General features: G+C 45.1%; 1 protein-coding gene and 1 pseudogene across 1 annotated transcript; one reads left to right on the forward strand and one right to left on the reverse strand.

Annotated features, from left to right (window-relative positions):
• The first annotated feature begins 10441 nt into the window (after window positions 1-10441).
• On the forward strand, window positions 10442-11417 carry LOC136546292 (uncharacterized). The gene has a single exon (XM_066538267.1). The coding sequence runs from the start codon at window positions 10533-10535 to the stop codon at window positions 11034-11036; it is 504 nt and encodes a 167-aa protein (XP_066394364.1). The 5' UTR covers window positions 10442-10532; the 3' UTR covers window positions 11037-11417.
• A 12306-nt stretch (window positions 11418-23723) lies between these two features.
• On the reverse strand, window positions 23724-24803 carry LOC136546293 (uncharacterized; annotated as a pseudogene).
• Window positions 24804-25412: the final 609 nt, after the last annotated feature.

The following is a 25412-nucleotide window of genomic DNA, read 5'->3' on the forward strand; positions in this document are numbered from 1 at the left end:
AAGCATGACCGAACGCGTCCAGTCGAAGAAAATCATTTTTGGAACCTTACTAGAAATGACCGGACGCTGGAGGCTGAGCGTCCGGTCAGTTTGTGTGCTGTGTCCGGTCAGCTGATGACCGTTGAAATCTGACGAACAGTATTTGAGGCAGGGGACACATGGCGTGTATCACGTGATCGAACGCTGAGGGCCAGTGTCCGGTCGATCGGACCGGAGTGTCCGGTCACCCCGTGTTGTGCCCAGTGAAGGGGTACAACGGCTCTATTTCGTGGGGGCTTCTATTTAGGCCCCATGGCCAGTTGAAGCTCATATCTTTGGCCATTTTCATTGACATAGCAACCTTGTGAGCTTAGCCAAAGCCCTCCCACTCATCTCCATCATTGATTTATTATCTTTGTGAGATTGGGAGAGAATCTAAGTGCATTGCTTGAGTGTTTACATCTAGAGGCACATGGTGTTTGTGTTTCACTACGGGATTCGCTTGTTACTCTTGGTGGTTGCCACCACCTAGACGACTTGGAGCAGCGAGGATCGTTGAGAGGAGGGAGGTGATTGTCTCCGGCTCTGATCGTGGTGATTGTGAGGGGTTCTTGACCTTTCTCCGGCGGAGAACCAAAAGGTACTCTAGTGGATTGCTCGTGGCTTGTGTGATCCTCATCTTGTGTTGGTTGTGCGGCATCCTATTGAGGGTTTGGCGTGTGAAGCCAATTAGCGCGTGAACTTCCAAATGAGTAAATCGCCACAACTAGGACTAGCTTGCCGGTAAGAAAGTGAACCTCGGTTAAAATCATTGTGTCCATCGTTGATTCTGAGGTGATTGGTCTTCGTTGTTATTCATCCTTGTGATTGATTAGTTTCTTCACCTACACGGCAGTATAGCCTTCATGATCACTCTCTTTACTTTACCGTAAACTAGTTGTCAAGCTCTTTAGTGTAGCTAGTTGTGAGAGCTTGCTTGCTTGGTTAGTGTGGCTCTTTAGTTAGCCTTTAAGAGCACACTAATATAGAGTAGTGTCATAGCTATTATGTGAATAGATACAATCTAAACTAGAATTATGGTAGGTGGCTTACATTTTGAGTAGGCTAGCGCAATACTTACTTCGCCTTATAATTATCTAACCATTTCATTAAATATTATTATAAAATTTTTATTAGGCTATTCATCTCCTATGGTCATTACGACCCTTCACCTTCAACCACTCGCTTCTATTGCTAGAGACTGCAACTCCGTATTGTTTAGGTACCAAATTTGTCAGTTAAAAATATCATCATTGGAGGTTGGGACTTGAAGAATATAAAATAAAGGACCCCCTAGCTAGATGCCTTTGTCAAATCACCGGGTAGCTCGATGAGAGAGATTAATTTGCACTGAAGAAGCCAGGCATACACAGGATGTGTTTAGTTCCCAAAAAAATTTTAAAAAAGTATTACAGTAGCTATCACATCGAATCTTGCAATATATATATGGAGCATTAAATGTAGATGAAAAAAACTAATTACACAGTTTGGTTGGAAATCGCGAGACGAACGTTTTAAGCCTAATTAGTCCATAATTGAATACTAATTGCCAAATAAAAACGAAAATGCTACAGTATTCAAATTCCTAAACTTCACGAACTAAACACAGCCACAGTGAAGCTCCTGTTACAAAGATCAACTGCCTACTCTGTTACTTTTGTTTCTTTTTAACAATGTCACTTGTCAACTTTTCACTACATATAAGTTGAAACCACATAAACTGCATGCTCAAAGCTATATATTCTACACTGTGCCACAGCACACTTTCTATGGCAGGCAAAACAAACTTTCAACGCAAATCGCAACACATTTCGTCAAATAATGGACATGCTCACCCAAATTGACCAACTAACCTTGCAAACTTTTAATTTATGCCATACTTTTAGCCGCATTAATACAATCAAACACCAGTTCAGGTATGGGCTACAAATAAAGACAAACTATCTAGAGAAAAGATTCATGCTCATTAAAAAAATTTGGAAGTTTGGCTCTGGCTCTCTGACGCTGCAAATGGTGGTTGGCTCAAAATAAAGAGATTGGAGAATTTATTTGGGGGTTCAGAACTAACTAACGACCTTTGCAAATTGCAAATTGAATGGTGGCGCGCGCGCGCACACACACACGGCCGCTGGAAGCCTGACACGTACAGCGCCTGCAGACTTGAGCCAGCTGGGCTGCAAATTGTAGCGGCAGTCTCAATCCAATGCCTGCCTGATGCTGCTATGAAACAAAAGGTGCCACGAACGTCTGAATCAGCAAAGGGAATATCGGTGGGAAAGTTTTGTGTGCTTCGTAATGGCAAAAATTATGTATTGGCTCTGTCCCAAAAAAAAAATGCAATTTTAGCACAATGTCACGTTTTAGTATCTTAAATTTGACCAATTATAAATTAAAAAATATTCATGTTTATGATGCCAAATAAATATCATTAAATTAATTATAAAATGTATTTTTATAATAAATTAATTTAAAGATATAACTGTGAATATTATTCACTAAAAATTTAGTCAAACGTGAATCACTTTTCGTGGCACGTAACCCATAGTTACATTCTTTATCGGGCATTAATTAACGCCCTGCAGGGCCAGTTGAGTCATGTGTCAGTGTTTATCATTGCGCCGGGACATGCGGCGTGAGTTTTATTTGGAGCAGATGATTGACAACATGCAGGAAACGGTTGTTTGCTTAAGCCTTGTTTAGATTGAAGAAAATTTCAACCCGATGAATAGTAGCACTTTCGTCTTATTTGGTAAATATTGTCCAATCGTGGACCAACTAAGTTCAAAAGATTCATCTCGTGATTTCCAACTAAACTGTGCAATTAGTTATTTTTTTTACCTACATTTAATGCTCCATGCAAGTGGCTAAAAATTGATGTGATGGAGAGAGAGTGAAAAAACTTGGAATTTTAGGGTGATCTAAACAAGGCCTTAATCAGGATTGCTTTGTTAACTGATATATATGTTTATGAATTTGTGGTGTATGGATGGATGGATAGATAGATACAGTAGATACCTACAAATATAGGAGCGAGCTGTCTTCGTCGTCAGTGTTTAATGTTCTTGATTACTCGGAATCTGATTCGAGCTTCATGATTGTTTAGTAGATCGGTCAGAACTCAGAACTCAAGCCCTGTCTCAACTAGATTGCACGTCCGTTGGACCGACAAGTGATCCACTTAACACTTGTAGTGCAAAGCAAATACATAAATAACAAGCCCAAAAGAGAATCGATCAGCGCTCGGGTGGCTAGCACAGCCGCCGTGGGTGCAGCTGGCGCGAGTTCAATTCCCAGGAATCGCACCCCTGTCTCTGACCAGGGTACGTGGAGCCTAAAAGGAAATGTGACGCGCCTGTTACCTACGGAGCCATGGATAGACCCGGTGATTTCACGAAGGATGCGATGTGATTTGTCTGTAGTAGGTTTGTTTGTGTATATGTGGTGTGCGTGTTGTATAGGGTTAGTGTGAGTCTGTACATTAGCAGATGAGAGACGTCAAAAAAAAATTACAAGCCCAAGTTTACAAATAGGGATTTCTTAAAAATAAGCTAAGGGTCAAACGAAACGGATCGGGTACAGATGAAATATGGATATGTCTAGTTAGATATTGATATTTTAGTGGGAAATAAATATGGGTTCAGATATTCTCAAACATGAATACAAATTGAATATAGTTTGAATTATATAAGTATTAATAAATATTCGCATGTCTAGTCAATTTAGTTGATAGCAAGTATCCATTTTCCTTACCAATAGATTTTGAAGAAGAAATTTACTTCCTCCGTCCCAAAATTAATGTGGTTCTGGGAATAGACACGGGTATCAAGACTAGAGCAAAAATACCAACGTATCCCTACTCTAGTACGGTGGACACATAAATTCTATGGCCTTGTTTAGATGACCCCCAAATTCAAGTTTTTTCACTCTCTCTCCATCACATCAATTTTTAGCCGCTTGCATGGAGCATTAAATGTAGGTAAAAAAAATAACTAATTGCACAGTTTAGTTGGAAATCACGAGATAAATCTTTTGAGCCTAGTTGGTCCACGATTGGACAATATTTGTCAAATAAGACGAAAGTGGTACTATTCATCGAGTTGCAAAAAGTTGCAATCTAAACGTGGCCTATCTCTTGCGCTACGCTTTTCCATGCATGCTCGGCTGGCTGCAGGCTACGGCAGAGAGTGCTGTTGCTTGTAGGCAATAGGACCTGCACCCCTAAAACAACGTTTTCATTGGGACACAATTTGAATGCTAAAACGTCATTTTAAGGGGGACAGAGGAAGTATATATGAGTACATCAAATGTGAATATATAACACATGTAGACAAATATATCACATCAAAAACATATTTTATCAATAAATATTTCAATACTATCATTACGGAGGGCATATCTGGACCCCTAGACTTAAGGTGCACACTTCCCCTGGTTGATTTGGGTCCTTATCGTAACATGACCAGGAAACCAACATGTAATCCTGCCCCTCGAGCAATATAAGGAGAGGAATTACTTGGCAACCCTCGGTGTCCCACGATGTCCCTCGCCATCCCAAGGCATTACTTGGTGTCCCTAGGCATACCTCACCGTTTATCGGCGCCTCTCAATGTCCTACGATGTCTTTCAGGTTCACAGAGTGTTCCTCGATGTCATCCGACATCTCTTGGCATCACTTGGCATCCCTCGCCACTACTCAGCATTCCTCACTATCCCTCAACATCTCTTGTCATCCCGCAACATCCCTCTTTATCTCTTGGCACTAGGGATGAAAACGGATCGGATACGAACGGATATCACTCATATTATATTTGTTTTCATATTTCTGTTCGGATTCGGATTCGGACACGGATAGCGTTCGGATACATATACGAATACGGATTGACTCGGTTACGGATACGAATAATGAGTATCGAATACGGTATGAATCGGATTCGGAGAAGGTCGGATACAAATATCTATTCGGATATTGAGTAAAAGCAGCATATATATATATCATACGTGCGCAAACCATTACACCACTCTATGAGTACATAATCCATCTAGATTAAGCCGAAAGACTAAAGAGTAAAGCAACAAATAAGATAAAGATACAGATACATCATACATCAACATCAAACATCATACAAGCACCAATCTTCGCGGCATGAGTAGAAATAGCCAAGCTCATGGCTTCATGGGTCTTATGGAGTCATGGTCATGGATTCAAGATCTACAATCCTTATATAGGTCATTTTTCATTTGAGAAAGTTTGAATAAAATGTAATTCAAATTTCACAAGTGTGTGACATAGTTTTAGAAAGTCTATATGAGATTCAAGAATTTGTGACCAGTGTTTGATAAAACTTTCTCAAATGGGAAAATGAGTTATGTAACAATTGTAGATCTTGCTGAGATAATCAAACTTGGTATTCAGAGATTTTTCATCTGAGGTCATTTAGTGTCTCATTTGAGCAAGTTTGACCAAGTCAAAGTTGGTCAAATAAAAAAACAAGACTTTGACTCTAGTATTATGAACTCTAAATGACTTCAAATTGAAAAGTTTTGAATACCAAGTTTGTTAAACTCATCAGGATCTACAATTGTTGTTTTGGTCAACTTTCTATTTGAGATAGTTTGGACAGTTCAAATTTGTGATTTTTAAATTTCAACACCTACAAACTAGTTTTCGGAACCCTAGATTGTCTCAAATTCAAAAGTTTTGAATATCAAGTTTGTTCAGCTCATCAAGATCTACAATCCTTATATAGGCCATTTTTTCATTTGAAAAAGTTTGAATAAAATATAGTTCAAATTTCATAAGTGTGTGACATAGTTTTAGAAAGTCTATATGAGATTCAAGAATTTGTGACTAGTGTTTGATAAAAATTTCTCAAATGGGAAAATGAGCTATGTAACAATTGTAGATATTGCTGAGATGATCAAACTTGGTATTCAGAGATTTTTCATCTGAGGTCATTTAGTGTCTCATTTGAGCAAGTTTGACCAAGTCAAATTTGGTCAAATGAAAAAAAACACTTTGACTCTAGTATTATGAACTCTAAATGACTTCAAATTGAAAAGTTTTGAATACCAAGTTTGTTAAACTCATCAAGATCTACAATTGTTGTTTTGGTCAACTTTCTATTTGAGAAAGTTTGGATGGTTCAAATTTGTGATTTTTAAATTTTGATGCCTACAAACTAGTTTTTGAAACCCTAGATGGTCTCAAATTGAAAAGTTTCGAATACCAAGTTTGTTCAGCTCATCAAGATATACAATCATTATATAGGCCATTTTTTCATTTGAGAAAGTTTAAACAAAATGTAGTTCAAATTTCATAAATGCGTGACATAGTTTTAGAAAGTCTATATGAGATTCAAGAATTTGTGACTAGTGTTTGATAAAACTTTCTCAAATGGGAAAATGAGCTATGTAACAATTGTAGATTTTGCTGAGATGATCAAACTTGGTATTCAGAGTGTTTTCATCTGAGGTCATTTAGTGTCTCATTTGAGCAAGTTTGACCAAGTCAAATTTGGTCAAATGAAAAAACAACACTTTAACTCTAGTATTATGAACTCTAAATGACTTCAAATTGAAAAGTTTTGAATACCAAGTTTGTTCAACTCATCAAGATCTACAATTGTTGTTTTGGTCAACTTTCCATTTGAGAAAGTTTGGATGGTTCAAATTTGTGATTTTTAAATTTTGACGCCTATAAACTATTTTTTGGAACCCTAAATTGTCTCAAATTGAAAAGTTTTGAATACCAAGTTTGTTCAGCTCATCAAGATATACAATCATTATATAGGCCATTTTTTCATTTGAGAAAGTTTGAACAAAATGTAGTTCAAATTTCGCAAGTGTGTGACATAGTTTTAAAAAGTCTATATGAGATTCAAGAATTTGTGACTAGTGTTTGATAAAACTTTCTCAAATAGGGAAATGAGCTATGTAACAATTGTAGATTTTGCTGAGATGATCAAACTTGGTATTCAGAGTGTTTTCATCTGAGGTCATTTAGTGTCTCATTTGAGCAAGTTTGACCAAGTCAAATTTGGTCAAATGAAAAAACAAGACTTTGACTCTAGTATTATGAACTCTAAATGACTTCAAATTGAAAAGTTTTGAATACCAAGTTTGTTAAACTCATCAAGATCTACAATTGTTGTTTTGGTCAACTTTCCATTTGAGAAAGTTTGGACGGTTCAAATTTGTGATTTTTAAATTTTGACGTCTACAAACTAGTTTTTGGAACCCTAGATGGTCTCAAATTCAAAAGTTTTGAATACCAAGTTTGTTCAGCTCATCAAGATATACAATCCTTATATAGGCCATTTTTTCATTTAAAAAAGTTTGAATAAAATATAGTTCAAATTTCATAAGTGTGTGACGTAGTTTTAGAAAGTTTATATGAGATTCAAGAATTTGTGACTAGTGTTTGATAAAAATTTCTTAAATGGGAAAATGAGATATGTAACAATTGTAGATCTTGCTAAGATGATCAAACTTGGTATTCAGAGTTTTTTCATCTGAGGTCATTTAGTGTCTCATTTGAGCAAGTTTGACCAAGTCAAATTTGGTCAAATGAAAAAACAACAATTTGACTCTAGTATTATGAACTCTAAATGACTTCAAATTGAAAAGTTTTGAATACCAAGTTTGTTAAAATCATCAAGATCTACAATTGTTGTTTTGGTCAACTTTCCATTTGAGAAAGTTTGGACGGTTCAAATTTATGATTTTTAAATTTTGACGCCTATAAACTATTTTTCGGAACCCTAGATTGTCTCAAATTGAAAAGTTTTGAATACCAAGTTTGTTCAGCTCATCAAGATATACAATCATTATATAGGCCATTTTTTCATTTGAGAAAGTTTGAATAAAATGTAATTCAAATTTCACAAGTGTGTGACATAGTTTTAGAAAGTCTATATGAGATTCAAGAATTTGTGACTAGTGTTTGATAAAACTTTCTCAAATGGGAAAATGAGTTATGTAACAATTGTAGATCTTGCTGAGATAATCAAACTTGGTATTCAGAGATTTTTCATCTGAGGTCATTTAGTGTCTCATTTGAGCAAGTTTGACCAAGTCAAAGTTGGTCAAATGAAAAAACAAGACTTTGACTCTAGTATTATGAACTCTAAATTACTTCAAATTGAAAAGTTTTGAATACCAAGTTTGTTAAACTCATCAAGATCTACAATTTTTGTTTTGGTCAACTTTCTATTTGAGATAGTTTGGACAGTTCAAATTTGTGATATTTAAATTTCGACGCCTACAAACTAGTTTTCGGAACCCTAGATTGTCTCAAATTCAAAAGTTTTGAATACCATGTTTGTTCAGCTCATCAAGATCTACAATCCTTATATAGGCCATTTTTTCATTTGAAAAAGTTTGAACAAAATATAGTTCAAATTTCATAAGTGTGTGACATAGTTTTAGAAAGTCTATATGAGATTCAAGAATTTGTGACTAGTGTTTGATAAAAATTTCTCAAATGGGAAAATGAGCTATGCAACAATTGTAGATCTTGCTGAGATGATCAAACTTGGTATTCAGAGATTTTTCATCTGAGGTCATTTAGTGTCTCATTTGAGCAAGTTTGACCAAGTCAAATTTGGTCAAATGAAAAAACAACAATTTGACTCTAGTATTATGAACTCTAAATGACTTCAAATTGAAAAGTTTTGAATACCAAGTTTGTTAAGCTCATCAAGATCTACAATTGTTGTTTTGGTCAACTTTCTATTTGAGATAGCTTGGATGGTTCAAATTTGTGATTTTTAAATTTTGACGCCTACAAACTAGTTTTCGGAACCCTAGATTGTCTCAAATTGAAAAGTTTTGAATACCAAGTTTGTTCAGCTCACCAAGATCTACAATTTTTATTTTGATCATTTCTCCATCCAAGGTCGTTTGAACTTAAACGGATAGTATCCGGACGGATATATCCGTTTTTTACTCGGATTATCCGTATCCGCCGGATACCGACGATATCATATTTGTATTTGATATCCGTGTAAACTATCCATTTAAGTATCCGTATCCAGAAAAAAATCCGAATATCCATATAATTATCCATTTAAGTGTTCATATTTGTTCGGTCGAACGGACGGTCGGATAAATATCCGTACCATTTTCATCCATACTTGGCACCCACGACGCCCTTTGATGTCCCTCGGCAACACTCGATGCCCCTTAGCATCTTTAGGCTTCACTTAGTACCCAAGTCCCTCACCATCGCTCGATGCCACTTAAAATCCCTTGATGTCCTTTAATGTCAATCAGCGTGCCCTGACGTCTCACGTTGTTACTTAGTGCTCTAGACATCCCTCGGCGTCACTCAGTGCCCGAGACATCCTTCAACATTTGTCATCCATTGACTTCATTTGACATCACTTGGCATCCCACGCCATCCCTTGACATCACAAGGTGTCCCCTATATCCCTCTTTGCCACTCACTGCCCCTTAGCATCCCTCGCCATGGCTTAGGGTCCCACATCGTCACTCGGCAACACTCGATGACCTCTGGTGTCCATTGGTGTCACTCGATGTCCCTCACTATCCCTTAATGTGTCTTAGTATCCCTCGTCGTCCCTCAATGTCCGTTGGCATCCCTCGTTGTCCCTTGATGTCCCTCAGCGTTCATCAAACAACATCGTCAGCCTCAACCTGTCCAAGTTGGTAATGCTGCCACCAACGTCACCAGACACCTCATCAAACTAGCTAAGTCACTGTCATAGTTGTTTTCTTTATATCATGTTATATATGTTTTTGCCTTTGACATTCTACTAAGTTGGCTTCCAACTTAGAAGTAAGTCCGCCTAAGAAGAATGCTGTCATCCTCGATCCCTCTAAGCCGGTAATATAATGTCGTCAACATCACCACGCACCCCAATGAATCAACTAAGTACTTTCATAATTATTTTCTTCATATCATGTTATATATATAGAAGTAAGTCCAAGGCTACAGCTAACATGTAAACTCATGTGTGTGACTGTTCTTCTCTCTAAAATTTAAGTGTCTACGTGATGTATGTTCCAAGTATAAAGCCCTGTACCAATCGCTCACATCTCCATATCTTGACCATTCAAAAAAATATGAGAAAATATATACTAATAGCACTTAACCAGATCAATCTTTCACATCAATTCCTAAATTAATCCGCAGCGTAATCAAATGTTCCTCTCTGGCTCTCTTTTGAGCTGCCCATCGGCCACCCGAGCGAAAGCCAGATTTCTACGTCCAAATCCAACTCACCACGTACAGATGGATCGCCCACTTGCCTCTCTGCGGTTGCTTTCCGGGGCCACTCGCCAGGTTTTACCTTTCCCCGACACCTGGGCCCATGTCCCACGTCCCCGGCCGGCACGCCACGTGGCCCCCTCCTCCTGCTATATAAGGACCCACCTCTCCAGCCTCGACCTTTGCCACGACCACCAGACGACCTTCCCTCGGTCGCTCCTCGCCTCCTCTGCTGTGTTAAGCTTCTCGCTCTCTCTCTATCCACTTCTTGATCGAGACGGCAATGGCGAAGGGCGGGCTGAGCAAGCTCAAGTGCATGATCAAGAGGTGGCACTCCTCGAGCCGGATCTCGCGCACGCCGTCAGGGTGCTCGGCGCGCTCGCACGAAGTCGGCGTCGGCGACGCTGGCGCTGTCGGCGGCTTCGCCTTGGAGAACTCGTGGAGGAGGGGCGTCGCCGCCTCCTCGTCCGTCTTTGCCTTCGGCGACGGCGGAGGAACGGCGGGGTCGGCGTCGTTCCACGGCGCCGACGGCGTGTCCCCGGGCCTCCACCCGGTGTACGTCGGCAAGTCGCGCCGCCGCTACCTCATCGCCGCGGACCTCGTCGGCCACCCCCTGTTCCAGAACCTCGTCGACCGCTCCGGCGGCGCCGGCGCCGGCATCGGCGCTGCAGGCGGGACCGTCGTCGGCTGCGAGGTCGTGCTGTTCGAGCACCTCCTCTGGATGCTCGAGAACGCCGACCCGCAGCCGGAGTCGCTCGACGAGCTCGTCGAGTATTACGCGTGCTGATCGACGACCGCCTACTCACGGCCATGTCCGATCCACGACGATGCCTGCAGCCGGCAGCGGCAACGAGGCCGATCGAGCCCGACGGCCGGAGTCAAGGGGTAATTTGGGTAATCTTGTTCTTTTATTTAAGGTTAGGGGTAGAGTTGTAATATACGCAGGATTGCGAGGGCAAAGGAGTGGAGATAGTTAACCTTGTGGTGTTTGTGGTAATTATCTCGAGATAGCCGTGTAATTACCGTGCACCCAAGATAATGCTCTCTCGGGGCAGTTAATTAATCTCTAGTGCTTGATGTAATGTAATGGTTTGCATGTTTCTTCTGCTGTTTCTTTGAAGCAGAATTGAATAAGATTTTAGGAACGGGTGAAAGCTATATTTTTTTGAGGGAAATATTAAGCTATATTTCAAAGTTGCTACAGCTAAATGATGAGAGTGGAAAGATTATGCTGAAATTCAGTGGCCAAACAGATGGGGAGCGGGAAATGCTTTACTGACCAAAGTATCACTAGCGAAGACCAAGACATGGTTATACATATATATAATACTAAAATTTGGAAGAAGCAAGGTTAGTTTGTAGAGGATAAGGAAAGTAAAATGTTGCACGTTGTCTTTATTTTCTTGACCACAGGGAGAGACTCCACCGAGCATTTTGTAGTTTACGGTAGATAGAGGAATGAAGTAAACCCTAGCTAGCTAGTAGACTCACTAATAAAACCATGCTAAGAGTTAAGGTGGGTAGATTCTACGGAGTACTATATAATGAATCTAACGAACTGTAGGTTAGGTTCGCACTAAACCTAGTTTCTCAAGGAGGCATCCACAAATTTGGTGAGCCTCGAGATCAAGTTCAGGAGGCCATGGCCATCCTCTCAACCAGTATGTCCCAGGAATTAATACATGACACCCAGTTTGTTCATAAATCCAAACACGCAATTTGATCAAATCCAATGATTAATTAGCCATCATGTATTCTAAGCTCTTGATCATTACCAAATCTTTGTATTCTAATCAAACAGAGGTTTAATTAGATAGTAGTTTGGTGTGCCCACGCGATTAGATGAGTTCAAGTCCTCGCTGTCATGGCCGCTTTCCCCTCTTATTTGCATGGTGTGTATGCATGCTTAATCATGTCATGTGTGCTTAATCCGGCCCCTTCTATTGACTGGATGATGATAACCTTTTTTTTCGCGAGCGGGATTTCACCCGTATTTCGTTAAGAGGGAAGGAGTTTAAACCACAAGAACAAACGACTCGGGCGGCGAGAAGCTACCCGGAGCCGAGCAGACCAGACCTAGACTACTGGATGCTAGCTAGGGCACTTCAATAGGCAGGTAAAGGAAAAGCATTTGGTCCCCTGAAACCGTTGGACCATACATGAATGTATATTTTTTTTTAAACGGGCTCTGTTCGGTTGTTATTATAAGCCGGTTTATAGTACATTATTTTTCTCTTCCAACAAATCAACCATATAAATCAGCACAAGCGGCTTATAGACCAGCCGAACATAGCCTAATTTCTTATGCTTCTGGCTTGAATTATTCATTTTCGTGCGTGTATCCCTGGATACTAGCTTCTGTTCTGAATCATCTAATTCCCATTCATAGTAATTACTCTTATTACTAACTACAGTGCTATTTGAGATAGAACATGAATCCGACAGGCAAACAAGAGAAGCTGTTTTGCGACGTTCTGAGTTGATCATTTTCATCCAATCTCTAGCTAGCACAGCAAAATTAGATAGTAAAATGTTCATGCCAATGATTGATGCGGTGGGACTCCAACGCTAAAGCAATGCTGGGGACAAACAGAAGGCCCTGCAGTGTTGGATTAAAAAGTTGGTAGGCCAGTCCTTTGCTGCTAGTGTTGTTGCTGGCGAATTTAAAGAAGTGCCAGCCCTAGTAGCCCTAATTAAGAAAAGCCCTGGCCCTTAACCATCAATATAAACTCTTACAAGTACTACTAGTTACTTTAACTTACTAGTATTTATTTTCGTTCTTTTATTAAGCGCTAGCTGATTAAAAGCTCCATGGTATGCGCTAGCTACCAGCCTGCAGATCATGGCTGCTGGGGCATATGCGGCCTCTTAAAGAATAATGGCATGGGGATGGAGGCGAACTTATTTAGCTGCTGCTGCTCTGGCTACTACTTACTGCTAGAAGGATCCCAACCAGAATATATGGCCGGCACCGGCGGCAGGCATGCCCTTTTCATTAGCTTCACCAAAACGTCAAGCAAAACAGACGGTCCTTGCATTTCCAGGACAAGGACAGTGATTAATTATGGGACTTGAGAATGTTGGGTCGTTTCAATTGACCCCGCAAATCCGCAATGGTGGTTTTGACGGTTGGGTTGTACGTTCTACCACACGACGTGTGCATGTCATGTCCGCAGTATCGCCGGCCGGCCGGGCGGCTCAATCAGGTTAGTTGGCTGCTGCTCGCTCCTGCAGGTTGGTCACCCGTCCATTTCCCCTTCCGTTACACTGTCTGTCTGTAGCATGCATCATTCTCTTCGATTCGATTCGATCTGCTGCACGCTAGTTTGGTTGGGGTCATTCTCTAATGAAATCCAATATATAGATCCTGCATGCACTGCACCAGTATTATTAGAGGTGCTTATTGCGGCGCTAGCTAATCGCCCTCGCATTGTTTAGGATCGAACGCACAACATTAGCGTCACAGGCGTACGTCGTGTGCCGACTGTACTTTGGTAGCTAGCCCACTTATGCTCGTACTTATATTACTGACAAGTGACAAATCACATTATATTATTGCATTGGTTGTGCTTGACTACTGCTTGCATGCACATCAACTGTCTATCTATCGGGATTTGGGATCGGATCGGAGTGTGATTGATGGATCGAGTTCATGTTAAGGATCGCTGTGCAGTTCTCAACCGTAGTGTTGGAGTGTAACAATATCGTCGTCGTCCTTAATTAATACTGTTTATTTTCAATAGCAAAATTAAAGCAAGCGCTAACTGAACCGTATTAGCTGGTTTAATTTCCTGAAGAGTGCAATGAGTTGATCAACACCGTTAAGACAGAGATTAGTCGTGTCAAGTAGTACTAGTAGTTAGTATTATCGCACATGTAGTTATTAGAATCGTGCCCCCCCTGCCAGGCCTCCTCCGTACATGCGGCGCCAGCGGAGAGCGAGCGACGTCGTCCGCCCGTCCGCGCGGGTCGTCGCGCGCGGCGTCGGCCGGGCACCACACCAAACACCATCCAGCAGCAGCAGCTAGCGCGCTCCACAGCCACATACATGTAGTACTGTGCCGCTCCGCTCGTTGCGCACCCACGTCGGGGCGGGACGGGCGTACGTACGACGTCTCACCGGAGTAGTCATCATGCATGGACACGGCCAACAGTGCCGCTGCCAGCGCGCTCTCTCTACTGGCACTGGCTGCTCTGCTGCGGCCGGCTGGCCCAGTCGTGACGTCCACGCCATCATCGCATTTATGCCGGCGTCCCCCCGGCCGGTAGGTCGCGCTTTCCTTTCGCGCCCCGTGCATGTGCCTGTCGGGGCAGAGGAGCATCATAAGCATGGTTAGCAAACCAACTAATGCAGGCTGAATCCATCGATCGATCGATCAGACTTTGCTCACATTCTCGTCTCTGTAATTAAGCTACCTCTGATCTAATCGATAAACAGGCTATCATTTTGTTGTAGAGCTGACAGTAGTCGAGAGAGAGACGGGCAAAATGTACGGGACTGATCGATAAACAAACGTCGTCGTAACGCATGCATGCACCAGCACGAAAACATGGCGCGTGCGCGAGCGCAGGCCGTGCATTCGGGGCCGGCCGCCGTGTACGGGGGGTCCTGCAGCTACACGACACTGTCGAATTGCCTGGTGGGTGGGGGTGGGGGGGTGGGGGGCAAGTGCTTTCACTCTTGAACCTGCAGCAACCACCCCTCTCCGTGCGCATTGAATCGCCCACGAGGATGCACAGCACAGGTGGGCTTGAGCCCGTACTCCTATACGTACGTACGTACGAGGATGCACAGTCTGTTTATTTGGCTGTGGCTTGTGATAAATGATCGTAAATTTTCAACCGAAATAATATTTTTCTCTCACACAAATCAGCCAACAGTATTTCTTCACGAACCAGCCAACCGAACAGGCGGTAGGTAACGCTATATATGCCTGGGCTGTGTTTTGGAGTCAATCACCCTGTTCGCTGATTGGTTTCAGCCAGCCCAAACCAGCCAGCCAACAGTATTTTTCTCTCACAATAAACCAGCACCAGCCAGCCTAAACCAGCACAGAAACCAACCAGCGAACAGGCCGAATACTGCGAGGTGTGCATACATCATTGAAACAAGTTCAATCATACTGGACTCCAAAACATTGCTACTCCAGTATACTTCGCCCTTGTTTAGTTCTCTAAAAGTGCACTGTGCAAAAAGAAGATTCTCCGTCACATCAAACTTGCGGTACCTGTATGGAGTACTAAATGTAGACGAAATCAAAAACTAATTGCACGGTTTGCTTTAATTTTGCGAGACGAATCTTTTGAACCTAATTAGTCAATGTTTGGATAATAATTCACAAATACAAACGAAATACTACAATAAAAAATCATGCACTATGCAAAGTTTGCAACTAAACGCGCCCTTCGTTGAAGGAGCGTATATGCATGCATCAAGCTAAGGGGTCCGTCCGGGGTCCATGCACATTAGTTTCTGATGAAGCTCAACTGCTGTTAGACCCATGAGCGATGCCCCGACTGAAACCGCAGCCAAAAGCAAACTTCCAACTCCGGTGGACATTAGTTTCGGCATGCATGGGTCTACAGCATTAAAAGAGTCAAAGTCCCCATTTGACTTCTTGTCGCTGAGTCTGAGAAGCCACACTTTCCAACTTTATTTTTTTAAAAAAAATCTTTAATACTCTAACTTTTAAAACCGGATAAATTAGCCCCTACATTAGTGTGGGGGTATTGACCCCTATACCCTTACGGCTAAGCTTGGGCTGGCCCGGATCGATGGTTTCAGTTCACTCGAAAGATGATGTGCGGCTCAGTTAGCCTGATCGGAGTCCCGCACAAGGAATCAAGACGGATTTGGCGACCAAGCAGGATCCTGGTCGGTTAGAATAGGAATCCTTATCCGGCCACATATGGCAATTGTAACTGACTAGGATTAGTTTCCAGATCTGTAACCCTACCCCCCGGACTATATAAGGCGGGCAGGGGACCCCTCTAAAAAGACATCTTTCATTAATATACAGCAATACAAATCAGACGCAGGACGTAGGTATTACGCCTTCTTGGCGGCCGAACCTGGATAAAAACTCGTGTCTGTCTTGCGTCACCGTCTTGTTTGGGGCTTGCGCATCTGTCTACCGATAATCTACTACTTTGGGCATACCCCTAGGTAGACTGCCGACCATATTTCGTCGACAGTGGCGCGCCAGGTAGGGGGTGTGCGTACTGCTCTCCAAGCAAACAAGATGGTCATCATCTCCGGCTCCATGGCTACGCCCAACGGCCTCACGTTCACCGTCGGCCAGATCACCTGGACCACCGACTCCGAAGACTCCATCGCCATGACCACGGAGGAGGCGTGGATTCAGCCTGCGCCGACGACTACTTCACCTGCATCGGCTACGGCTCCGACCACGGTGAACACGGCTCCGACCACGGTGAATACGGCTCCAACCACGATGGACCTGGCTCCGACCACGGGACATCTGGCTCCGACCACGCCTATAGCCACGCCGATAACTCGTCATCCGCTTCCCTGCTACAGAGGAAAGCAGATCGACAACACCGACCTGCTCGACTCCGTTGACCGGGTCGGCATCCAACTCGCTGAAACCCTGGCTCTGGTAAGTACAATTCAAAGCCAACCTAACGAGCAGGTAACAGCTCCCCACAACAGATCTATCCGACCAGCTCGGACCAGTCGTCCTGCGCGACTTGGAACAGATCTTGTGGTCGTATCAACTCCTGAGGGGCGTTTCGCTCGTCGCCGGCCAGCCGTCGCGACGGGTCTCCGACTCTGCGAGTACGAAGTCCCGACGGAGAACCACCAGGTCCAGCCCTACGGCCTGCAAAACGCTGCCTCCAGCTACGCGTACAACCTGCGACGCCGCTCAGATCTGTGTCCTATACACCGATCTCGGCCGAAGCCATGCAACATCGTCAACATGGTCCGGATTGAAGATTATCAAGAAGGATCCGTCCACACAGTCCGAGAGGGTGACTTCAGCTCCTCATCCGGCATCGCATCCAACGCATCTGTCCACACCGAGCTTCAGCGTCATGAAGATGAAGGCGTCAAATACGATTTGGATCTACCAGACCACGCCCCGGGTTTCCCCCAATTTCCGTCTTTCCCGCCAAGACGAGGGGATTTGGTCCATGTTGTCAGCAACGACGAGCCACCAGCAGTTGGCAAAACAGAACAAGAAAAGACTGCACGCGAAGCACGCAATATTGACCAGTTTAATCGCCGGCAAATCGAAGCTGAAGCAGACCAGGAGGCACGACACATAAGGGTCCAACCACGTGACCTCAACAATGCTTTCGACAGGGTGGGGGACAAACAAGTCTTCAAGACCCCAAGCGCCAACGTAGCCATCGCCATGGCGACAATGCAGCGGCTGCCCAACACTCCCGAAACCCAAGCAATCCGTGATGACATACAAGCTTATCTGACGGCTGCTATGGCTCAGACCGCAGAGATAAATCAAGCTCGGGCTCCATCCGTTTCTGTCGAATCAAGCCACAGCCGCCAATACTCAAGTCGCTCACAGCCACTCAACCAACGTGGTTCGCGCAATAACGACCCATCGGACAACCGTCAAGGCGGAAACGGCGGTCATGATGGTGGTCGGGACGACAACCGCCGCCGGGAGGATAACCGCCACGACGTTCGAGGTGACAACCGCCGAGATAACCGCGACAATCGCCGTGATAACCACGGTCGCAGGGCTAATCCAGATGGCAATCGAGATCGCCGCGATGGCAATAACGATCTCTGCCATTACCTCGTCGGACGTGATCTGCGCGCTCGCATCAACCAGAGAGCCAACGATCGTGCATCCCATGAAAGCTATCGCCGTATGGAATATGACACTACCCACGGCCCGCCGGGTTTAAAGCAGTTCACTCCACACCTTCGCCAAGTCATATGGCCCAAGAATTTTAAACTCGAGAAACTTTAGAAGTACGACGGCAAGGAAAACCCCAAATTATGGGTCATGCTCTATGAAACTGCGTGCCGCTCAGCCATGGCTGACGAGCACGTCATGTCTAACTACTTCCCAGTCGCCGTTGGTCATGCAGGTCACCAATGGCTGGTTAGCTTGCCAGCGAACTATTTTGACTCTTGGCAGGAGCTCAAGCAGGCCTTCATCGACAATTTCATCGCTACTTGTGAACAACCCGGCAACAAGTACGATCTGCAACGGATCCGAGATCGGAAGGATGAACCACTGCGCAAGTACGTTCGGCGTTTTTCGGAGATGCGCATCAAGGTCCCATCAATCTCCGACAACGAAGCAATCGAGGCTTTCGTCACCGGCCTCTGTTTCCACGACGCCCTGAGAGACAAGCTCCTCCGGAAGAGACCGGAATCGGTCACAGCGCTTTTGGCCACCGCTAAAAAATACGCGGACGCTGACGATGCTAAAAAGATAATCGTTAAAGAAGCAGCAAGGGTTCCACGCTCCGACCACCCCCCACACCGCGACGATTACCGTGGCAATCGTGGTCGGAACGACAATTTTGACCGCCGCAACCAGCGCAACGACTCCCGCGACCACCGTGATCAACGTAATCAGCGGCGCAACCGCCGTGACGATTATAGGAGCAAGCGCGCTCGGGAAGACGATGGCGAGGTCAATACTGTGAAAAAGGGCGGCGGACGTCGTAACTATGAGGACGACTACGCCAAAGCATTGAAGGGGCCCTGCCAGCTCCATCCTAAGTCGAACCACACCATGGAGAATTGCCGCGTTCTCAAGACTATCTACACGCGTCAACAGGCTCCGGATACGTCCAACAAGCCTAACGACGCGGGGGAACAGCGCAACGAGGACAACGACGACGACGATGCAGATCCTCGTCATAAATACGTCAAGCCGACTGATCGCGTGCACACCATCATCGGCGGCAAGGTGTCCATCGAGACCAAACGAGAATGCAAGCTGCTCGCCCGCGCTTGCTTGAACGTGGCAAACACCGACAACCTTCTCACCGATCCGCGGCTTGCTCCGTGGTCTCACCATGAAATCTACTTCAGCAGGAAGGACCAATGGGCCGCCATACCCGAGCTAGGGCGTTTTCCCCTGGTCCTCGATCCTTGTATCAACAAGGTTCAATTCGATAGGGTACTGATCGACGGCGGCAGCTCCATTGATATACTGTTCAAGAACAGCCTGCCCGCTCTGAAAATAGCCCAGGCGGACCTGAAGCCGTACGAGGCACAGTTCTGGGGCGTTCTCCCCGGACAGAGCTCCACACCTCTCGGGCAGATCACGCTACCTGTGCAATTCGGGACTCCGGACCACTTCCGCACCGACTACGTCAACTTCGTGGTCGCTGATTTCGACGGCACCTACCATGCTATTCTTGGTCAACCGTCGCTCACCAAGTTTATGGCCATACCTCATTACAGGTATCTGGTGCTCAAGATGCCTACTGAGAAAGGAGTTTTAACCCTCAGGGGCAACGTATACGCAGCTTATACCTGCGAGGACGATAGCTTCAAAATAGCAGAGGCCCACGACCTCTCTATTCGCATGGCCGAGACCATGCTCGACGCTAAGAAGACCTCGGCTGACCACCTGGAGATCCCAGAGCTCGAGGCTCCGCGCAAGAACATCAGGTCCAAGGATCACAAGACGATCCAGCTGGTCGAGGGCGATCCCAGCAAAACGGCCCTCATCGGGGCCGACCTGGATCCCAAATAGGAAGACGCGCTCGTCAGGTTCTTGAGGGGCAACGTGGATGTGTTTGCATGGAAACCTTCTGACATGCCCGGTGTACCTCGGAACTTGATTGAGCACTCCTTAAATGTCAACAGCAAGGCCAAACCAATCAAGCAGAAGCTACGACGGTTCGCTCGCGACAAAAAGGAGGCGATTAGGGTAGAAGTTACACGGTTTTTGGCAGCCGGATTTATCAAAGAAGTGTATCATCCGGAATGGTTAGCCAACCCAGTTCTTGTACGCAAAAAGAATAATGAATGAAGAATGTGCGTTGATTACACTGATCTCAACAAACACTGCCCTAAGGACCCCTTCAGCTTACCTCGCATAGACGAGGTCGTAGATTCAACCGCCGGTTGCGAGCTGCTTTCCTTTCTCGATTGCTACTCTGGTTATCACCAGATCGCTCTCAAAAAGGACGACCAGATCAAGACATCTTTCATCACGCCTTTCGGCGCCTACTGCTACACGACTATGTCGTTCGGGCTGAAAAACGCCGGGGCTACCTACCAACGCGCTATACAGGCCTGCCTCAACGACGAGATAAGAGATGGCCTTGTCGAGGCTTATGTCGACGATGTAGTTGTCAAAACCAAGGAAGCACATACCCTTGTTGACAATCTGGAACGCACCTTCGCAGCCCTTAAAACGTTCCAATGGAAATTAAACCCAAAGAAGTGCATCTTTGGTGTCCCTTCTGGCATATTGCTCGGCAATGTCGTCAGTTATGACGGCATACGCCCTAACCCGGAGAAAGTCAAAGCTGTCTTAGACATGAAGCCCCCAAAAAAGGTGAAGGATGTCCAGAAGCTTACCGGCTGCATGGCTGCTCTAAGCCGTTTCATATCAAGATTAGGAGAAAAAGGACTACTGTTCTTCAAACTGCTCAAAGCATCCGAGAAGTTTGAGTGGTCGGAGAAAGCGGACGCCGCCTTCACGCAGCTAAAACAGTACCTCACATCACCTCCGGTACTCACTGCTCCCAGAGAAGACGAAACTCTCCTACTTTACATTGCGGCAACCGACCGGGTGGTTTCCACTACAATGGTGGTCGAGCGCGACGAGCCGGGCCACGCCTACAAGGTACAGCGGCCAATTTATTTCATTAGTGAGGTACTCAACGAATCCAAGACCAGGTACCCACAGATTCAGAAACTGCTCTACGCCATACTGATAACATCCCGAAAGTTGAGACATTACTTCGACGGATATCGTGTGGTGGTGATAACCGAGTATCCTTTGGCGGACATCATTCGCAATAAGGATGCGAACGGGCGCATCGTCAAATGGGCAATGGAGCTATGCCCCCTTTCCTTGGAATTTGCAAGCCGTACTACAATCAAGTCTCAGGCACTCGTCGATTTCATCGTCGAGTGGACAGACTTAAGCACGCCTGCCTCTCCGGGATCCGACGAATATTGGACGATGTACTTCGACGGTTCTCTCAACATCGACGGTGCGGGAGCAGGAGTTCTTTTCGTGTCACCGTCCAAGGAGCAGCTCCGGTACGTCCTCAGGATTTATTTCCCAGCATCTAATAATGCCGCCGAGTATGAAGCATGCCTGCATGGTCTACGCATTGCGGTTGAACTTGGAGTGTGCGTTTTAGCCATGCCGTACTTTTCAAACGCATGCACTTCAGCATTGCTAGTTTTTTCCATTATTCAAAAGTGTTTGTTTTAGCCATGCCGTCCTTTTTCTGCCCAAAATCAAATCCACAAACACTTGATAAAGTTTTTTAAACTATGAAAAGTATCTTTTGGCCTCTAAAAAATCCGAGGAAAAAAATCTAGAGATATACTGGGGTACAAGAAACCCCAATGAAAATATATTTCTAAGAGCTCTCAAATAATTGATTTAGACTTAGAATAATGGAAAAAACTATCCAGAAAAATATAAAAACTTCATTAAACATCCTAATCAATGTCTAAACACATGTTGAAAACTTTCCACAATAAAAAACACAGGTTGCAATCAACATGAACGCAACCAATATTATTGTGTGTTGCATTTATGCTAGTTGCCTCTCTTGTTTTTTTTTTGGGTGTAAAGCCTTTCAAAATGTATTTAGACATCGATTCGAATGTTTTGAATATTTTCTAGTTTTTATGGATATTTTTCAATTTTATAAGCTTAAACTGATTTTTGAATGCTTTCAAAGATAATTTCATGAGATCTGTATATTATATTTGGGTGTCTCTTGTCCTAATATATATCTCTAATATTTTTCTCAGATTTTTTGGAGACCTGAAGATATTTTTTTTGTGGTACCTGTCTAGTTTTTATCGATCTTCTTTTAACTGATGAGAAAGGAAGACGTTGATAAAAACCGCCCTCAAAAACACTTTTAGTTGTTGGGGTGTATGAAAAATGGCCCATGTGCATGATCTGATTAATTATGGTTCCGGTGATTTTGATGACAACACAACCACTAAGGCTAACATTGTTTTAAGATGCATTCGCAGGTTTTCTAAAGGTTCTAGGGATGCAAGAAATCAAAAGGAAAATAAGATATTAAAGCCGAGACAGAGAGGATTGAATTGGACTTGTCTCATGACTTTGTAGTTGGTCAAATTGGTCTTATGTCAGGTTAAAGTTTTTTTGGCTGGAGCTATAACTGAATTTTTTTTGGCTGGACCAGGAACTCTACCAAACGAGCCGTAGCTCAACCATTCTAACAGCACAAAGAGAAAGTTTAGGAACACAATTTACTGGAGTACTAGAAAAGCCTGGTGAGGCGTTGTTTGGGCTTTATACTTGCCTTTTAAAATGGACCAGGCCAAACATGTAGGCGCACCCATCATAATCCAGATCCAGAAAAAAAGAAAAGGCTTTGATGAGAGGACGCGGATGGGCCGGACCGTGTTCCATAAATGGAGCGACGGGCCAGTGCTGGCGAAAAGCGGACACAACCCAAGCGAAAGGCGCGCTGTCCGGTGTGTGTGTGTGTGTCGTGCGAGCCACGCGCACGGGCGCCGGGCAGCGACACCGTCCAAGGATGCCTGTGGCTTGTCGCGCCAGATCACCGCAGGCGGACGCGGTGCGGGGCGCGGGCGCGGGCAGGCCAGAGAACGGTTGCGGCGTGCGGTCGGCACGCAGCGTGTCTGGACAGCAGGGTGAACTCCCCTTTTCCTGTTGCTTCGTGGGCACGCGGAAGCTGCCCAAGCTGGCTGCGGCGGGTTCAGGGTTCAGATGACGGATTGGATAAGTCGGCATGAGGACTTGGCTGCCGCCGTCGATAAGGTCCATTGACCACTAAAGGCGGCAAGTCAATCGTCTCTGCAGCCTTCGATGGGGTCAGCCGCCACCGCCACCGCCACCGCCAAGGGCCGTGGCCACCGGCCTGACATACTCGGATAGAGGAATAGAAGTCGAGAATGATTGCCTGATTGAGAGTTTTTATTTGGTGGCCAGCAACTGGAGATGGCTCAGTCGTCGACAGATGCTGATTTCCAAAGTTGTTAAACTAATAGCAGCTTGCAGGGGACATGCGCAATTGTTTAGGGTTTTCAGATCTTCAGGATCGGTGGCTCAGAGGTATGTATGTGGTGACTGAGTGACTGACTGAAGCAGGACGAGGAGAACAAATTTGCAGAGAACTTGATCGCGATACGTTCCAGCCCATTTGACCTGTGGAACCTAGCTAGACAGCGCAATATACGTATATATCATCTCACTCACGAAACCTTGCTGCTAGTTCATCATCAGGCTGGAAGATAACAAATAAAATGACAGATAATTTACCATCATAAACTAACTGAATTCACGTACGTCCAAATACTTTGGGAGTTGCTAGACTGACAGATCAATTTGAATTCTTGACCTTACAACAATGTCTTGGACACCAGCAGCCATGGTACAAAGGAATCCCTTTCCTTTTCTCCAAAAACAATATGGAAAAAAAAAAATCACAAATAGTGTACAACACACTTCAACACAAACACCATCTAGTCTAGGATTTAAGCATGATGCATCGCTGGTTCTTGCTCCAGCACGATGGCCGCGTGGTTCGCTGCTTCTGCAAAAATTAAGGGGAGGCGTACGTCAGAAATGCATGGCTCTCTATCAATCGGGAACGACTGACTGAATTGACCACGTGTGCACGTACCGTCGCCGCCGCCACCGGCGGCGAGGCCCTTGTCGTGGCGCTCGACGCACTGGAGGATGTACTTGAAGGCCTCGATCTCGCAGGGGATGGCGAGCGCGCCTTGGTGCCGGAACCCGAACTCCTCCTCGGCCTTCTCCAGCAGGAGCCGGAACACGGGGTGCGCCAGGTAGCTGGTCGGGATCACGAACCGCCGCTGCTCGGGCCCGACGTACACGGGGCAGTACCCTCGCGGGACGTCCGGCGGCGGCTCCGGGCTGTGGCAGCTCTCGTCGTCCGACAACAACACCGAGTCCGCCGTCTCCGTGCGCCGCAGCCGCCGCAGCACGAACGGCGGGATCGCCGACGCCACCGCCTCCTGCGCCGGCACGCCGCAGCCGCCGGCATGGCCCTCCTCCTCCTCCTCCTCGTCCCCGTCCTCCTCACGCTGCTGCTGCTTCGCGCCCAGCGCCATGAAATGCCACTTGTGCAGCAGCTCTCGCAGCCGCACGATCTGCTTGATGCCCGTCGCCGCCGCCTTCCCGCCGTCGTCGCCCATGGCACACGCGCACGCACGCACGGACAGTCACCGTACACCTTCGCGGAGATGGTGTCTTGGATCTCGAAAGAGCTTGATGATGAGAACTTTGAGACGAAACAAGAGAAAGGCCGGGACGGAGAGAGTCTGGCATGCAGGAGGTAGGATGATTATATAATCACGTCGTACTCGTTCGTACTCCATCGATCAGGGGGTAACATGCATGGCTAAATAAACAAAAAAAAGATTCCTTCGCCGCGGGTTGTTTTTAAAACGGCTGATTAGCTAATCGCCGGCGTGTGGCTCAAGAATGCATGCCAGAGTTTATCTGATGATCCATCCGTCTAAGCTTGTTCAAACTTTTTTTGGTGGCAAACTGGTGATGACAGAGGAAAATAGTCATTAGTACTACACTAGTGGTGCCTAGCTAGCAAGCTAAGTAGGAATAATTAATTAGCGCACGGTACAGAAACAGCACTGTACTAATTTTCTGAACTGATGAAAATACCATGCAGCTTTTTTTCCGAAAATCTTTAGATGTTTAAATTTCTGAACTTTTTATATAGAAGTATTTATTTAATTTTCTGAACGGGAACAGCAAAATCTGGATGTGTGCTGGAAATATCTCGGATGAACTTTTCCGCGGTTCATACACTGTGCACAAGAACGTGGCAGCATAATTGTGTTGGATCGATGGCAGGGCCTAGGACACGGTCTCATGCCGGTCCGGTGAGTACCTACTTAGTAAAATATATTAAAAGGGAATTTTTCCTGTACGAATGTTTAATCAAAACAAATAATGTTCATTTCACG

The sequence above is a fragment of the Miscanthus floridulus genome, chromosome 3, assembly GCF_019320115.1.
Source record: "Miscanthus floridulus cultivar M001 chromosome 3, ASM1932011v1, whole genome shotgun sequence".
Lineage (NCBI taxonomy): Eukaryota > Viridiplantae > Streptophyta > Magnoliopsida > Poales > Poaceae > Miscanthus > Miscanthus floridulus.

Bases quoted from the DNA above. Each gene is read 5' to 3' on its own strand.
- LOC136546292 (XM_066538267.1), top strand. From the start codon at position 10,533: ATGGCGAAGGGCGGGCTGAGCAAGCTCAAGTGCATGATCAAGAGGTGG.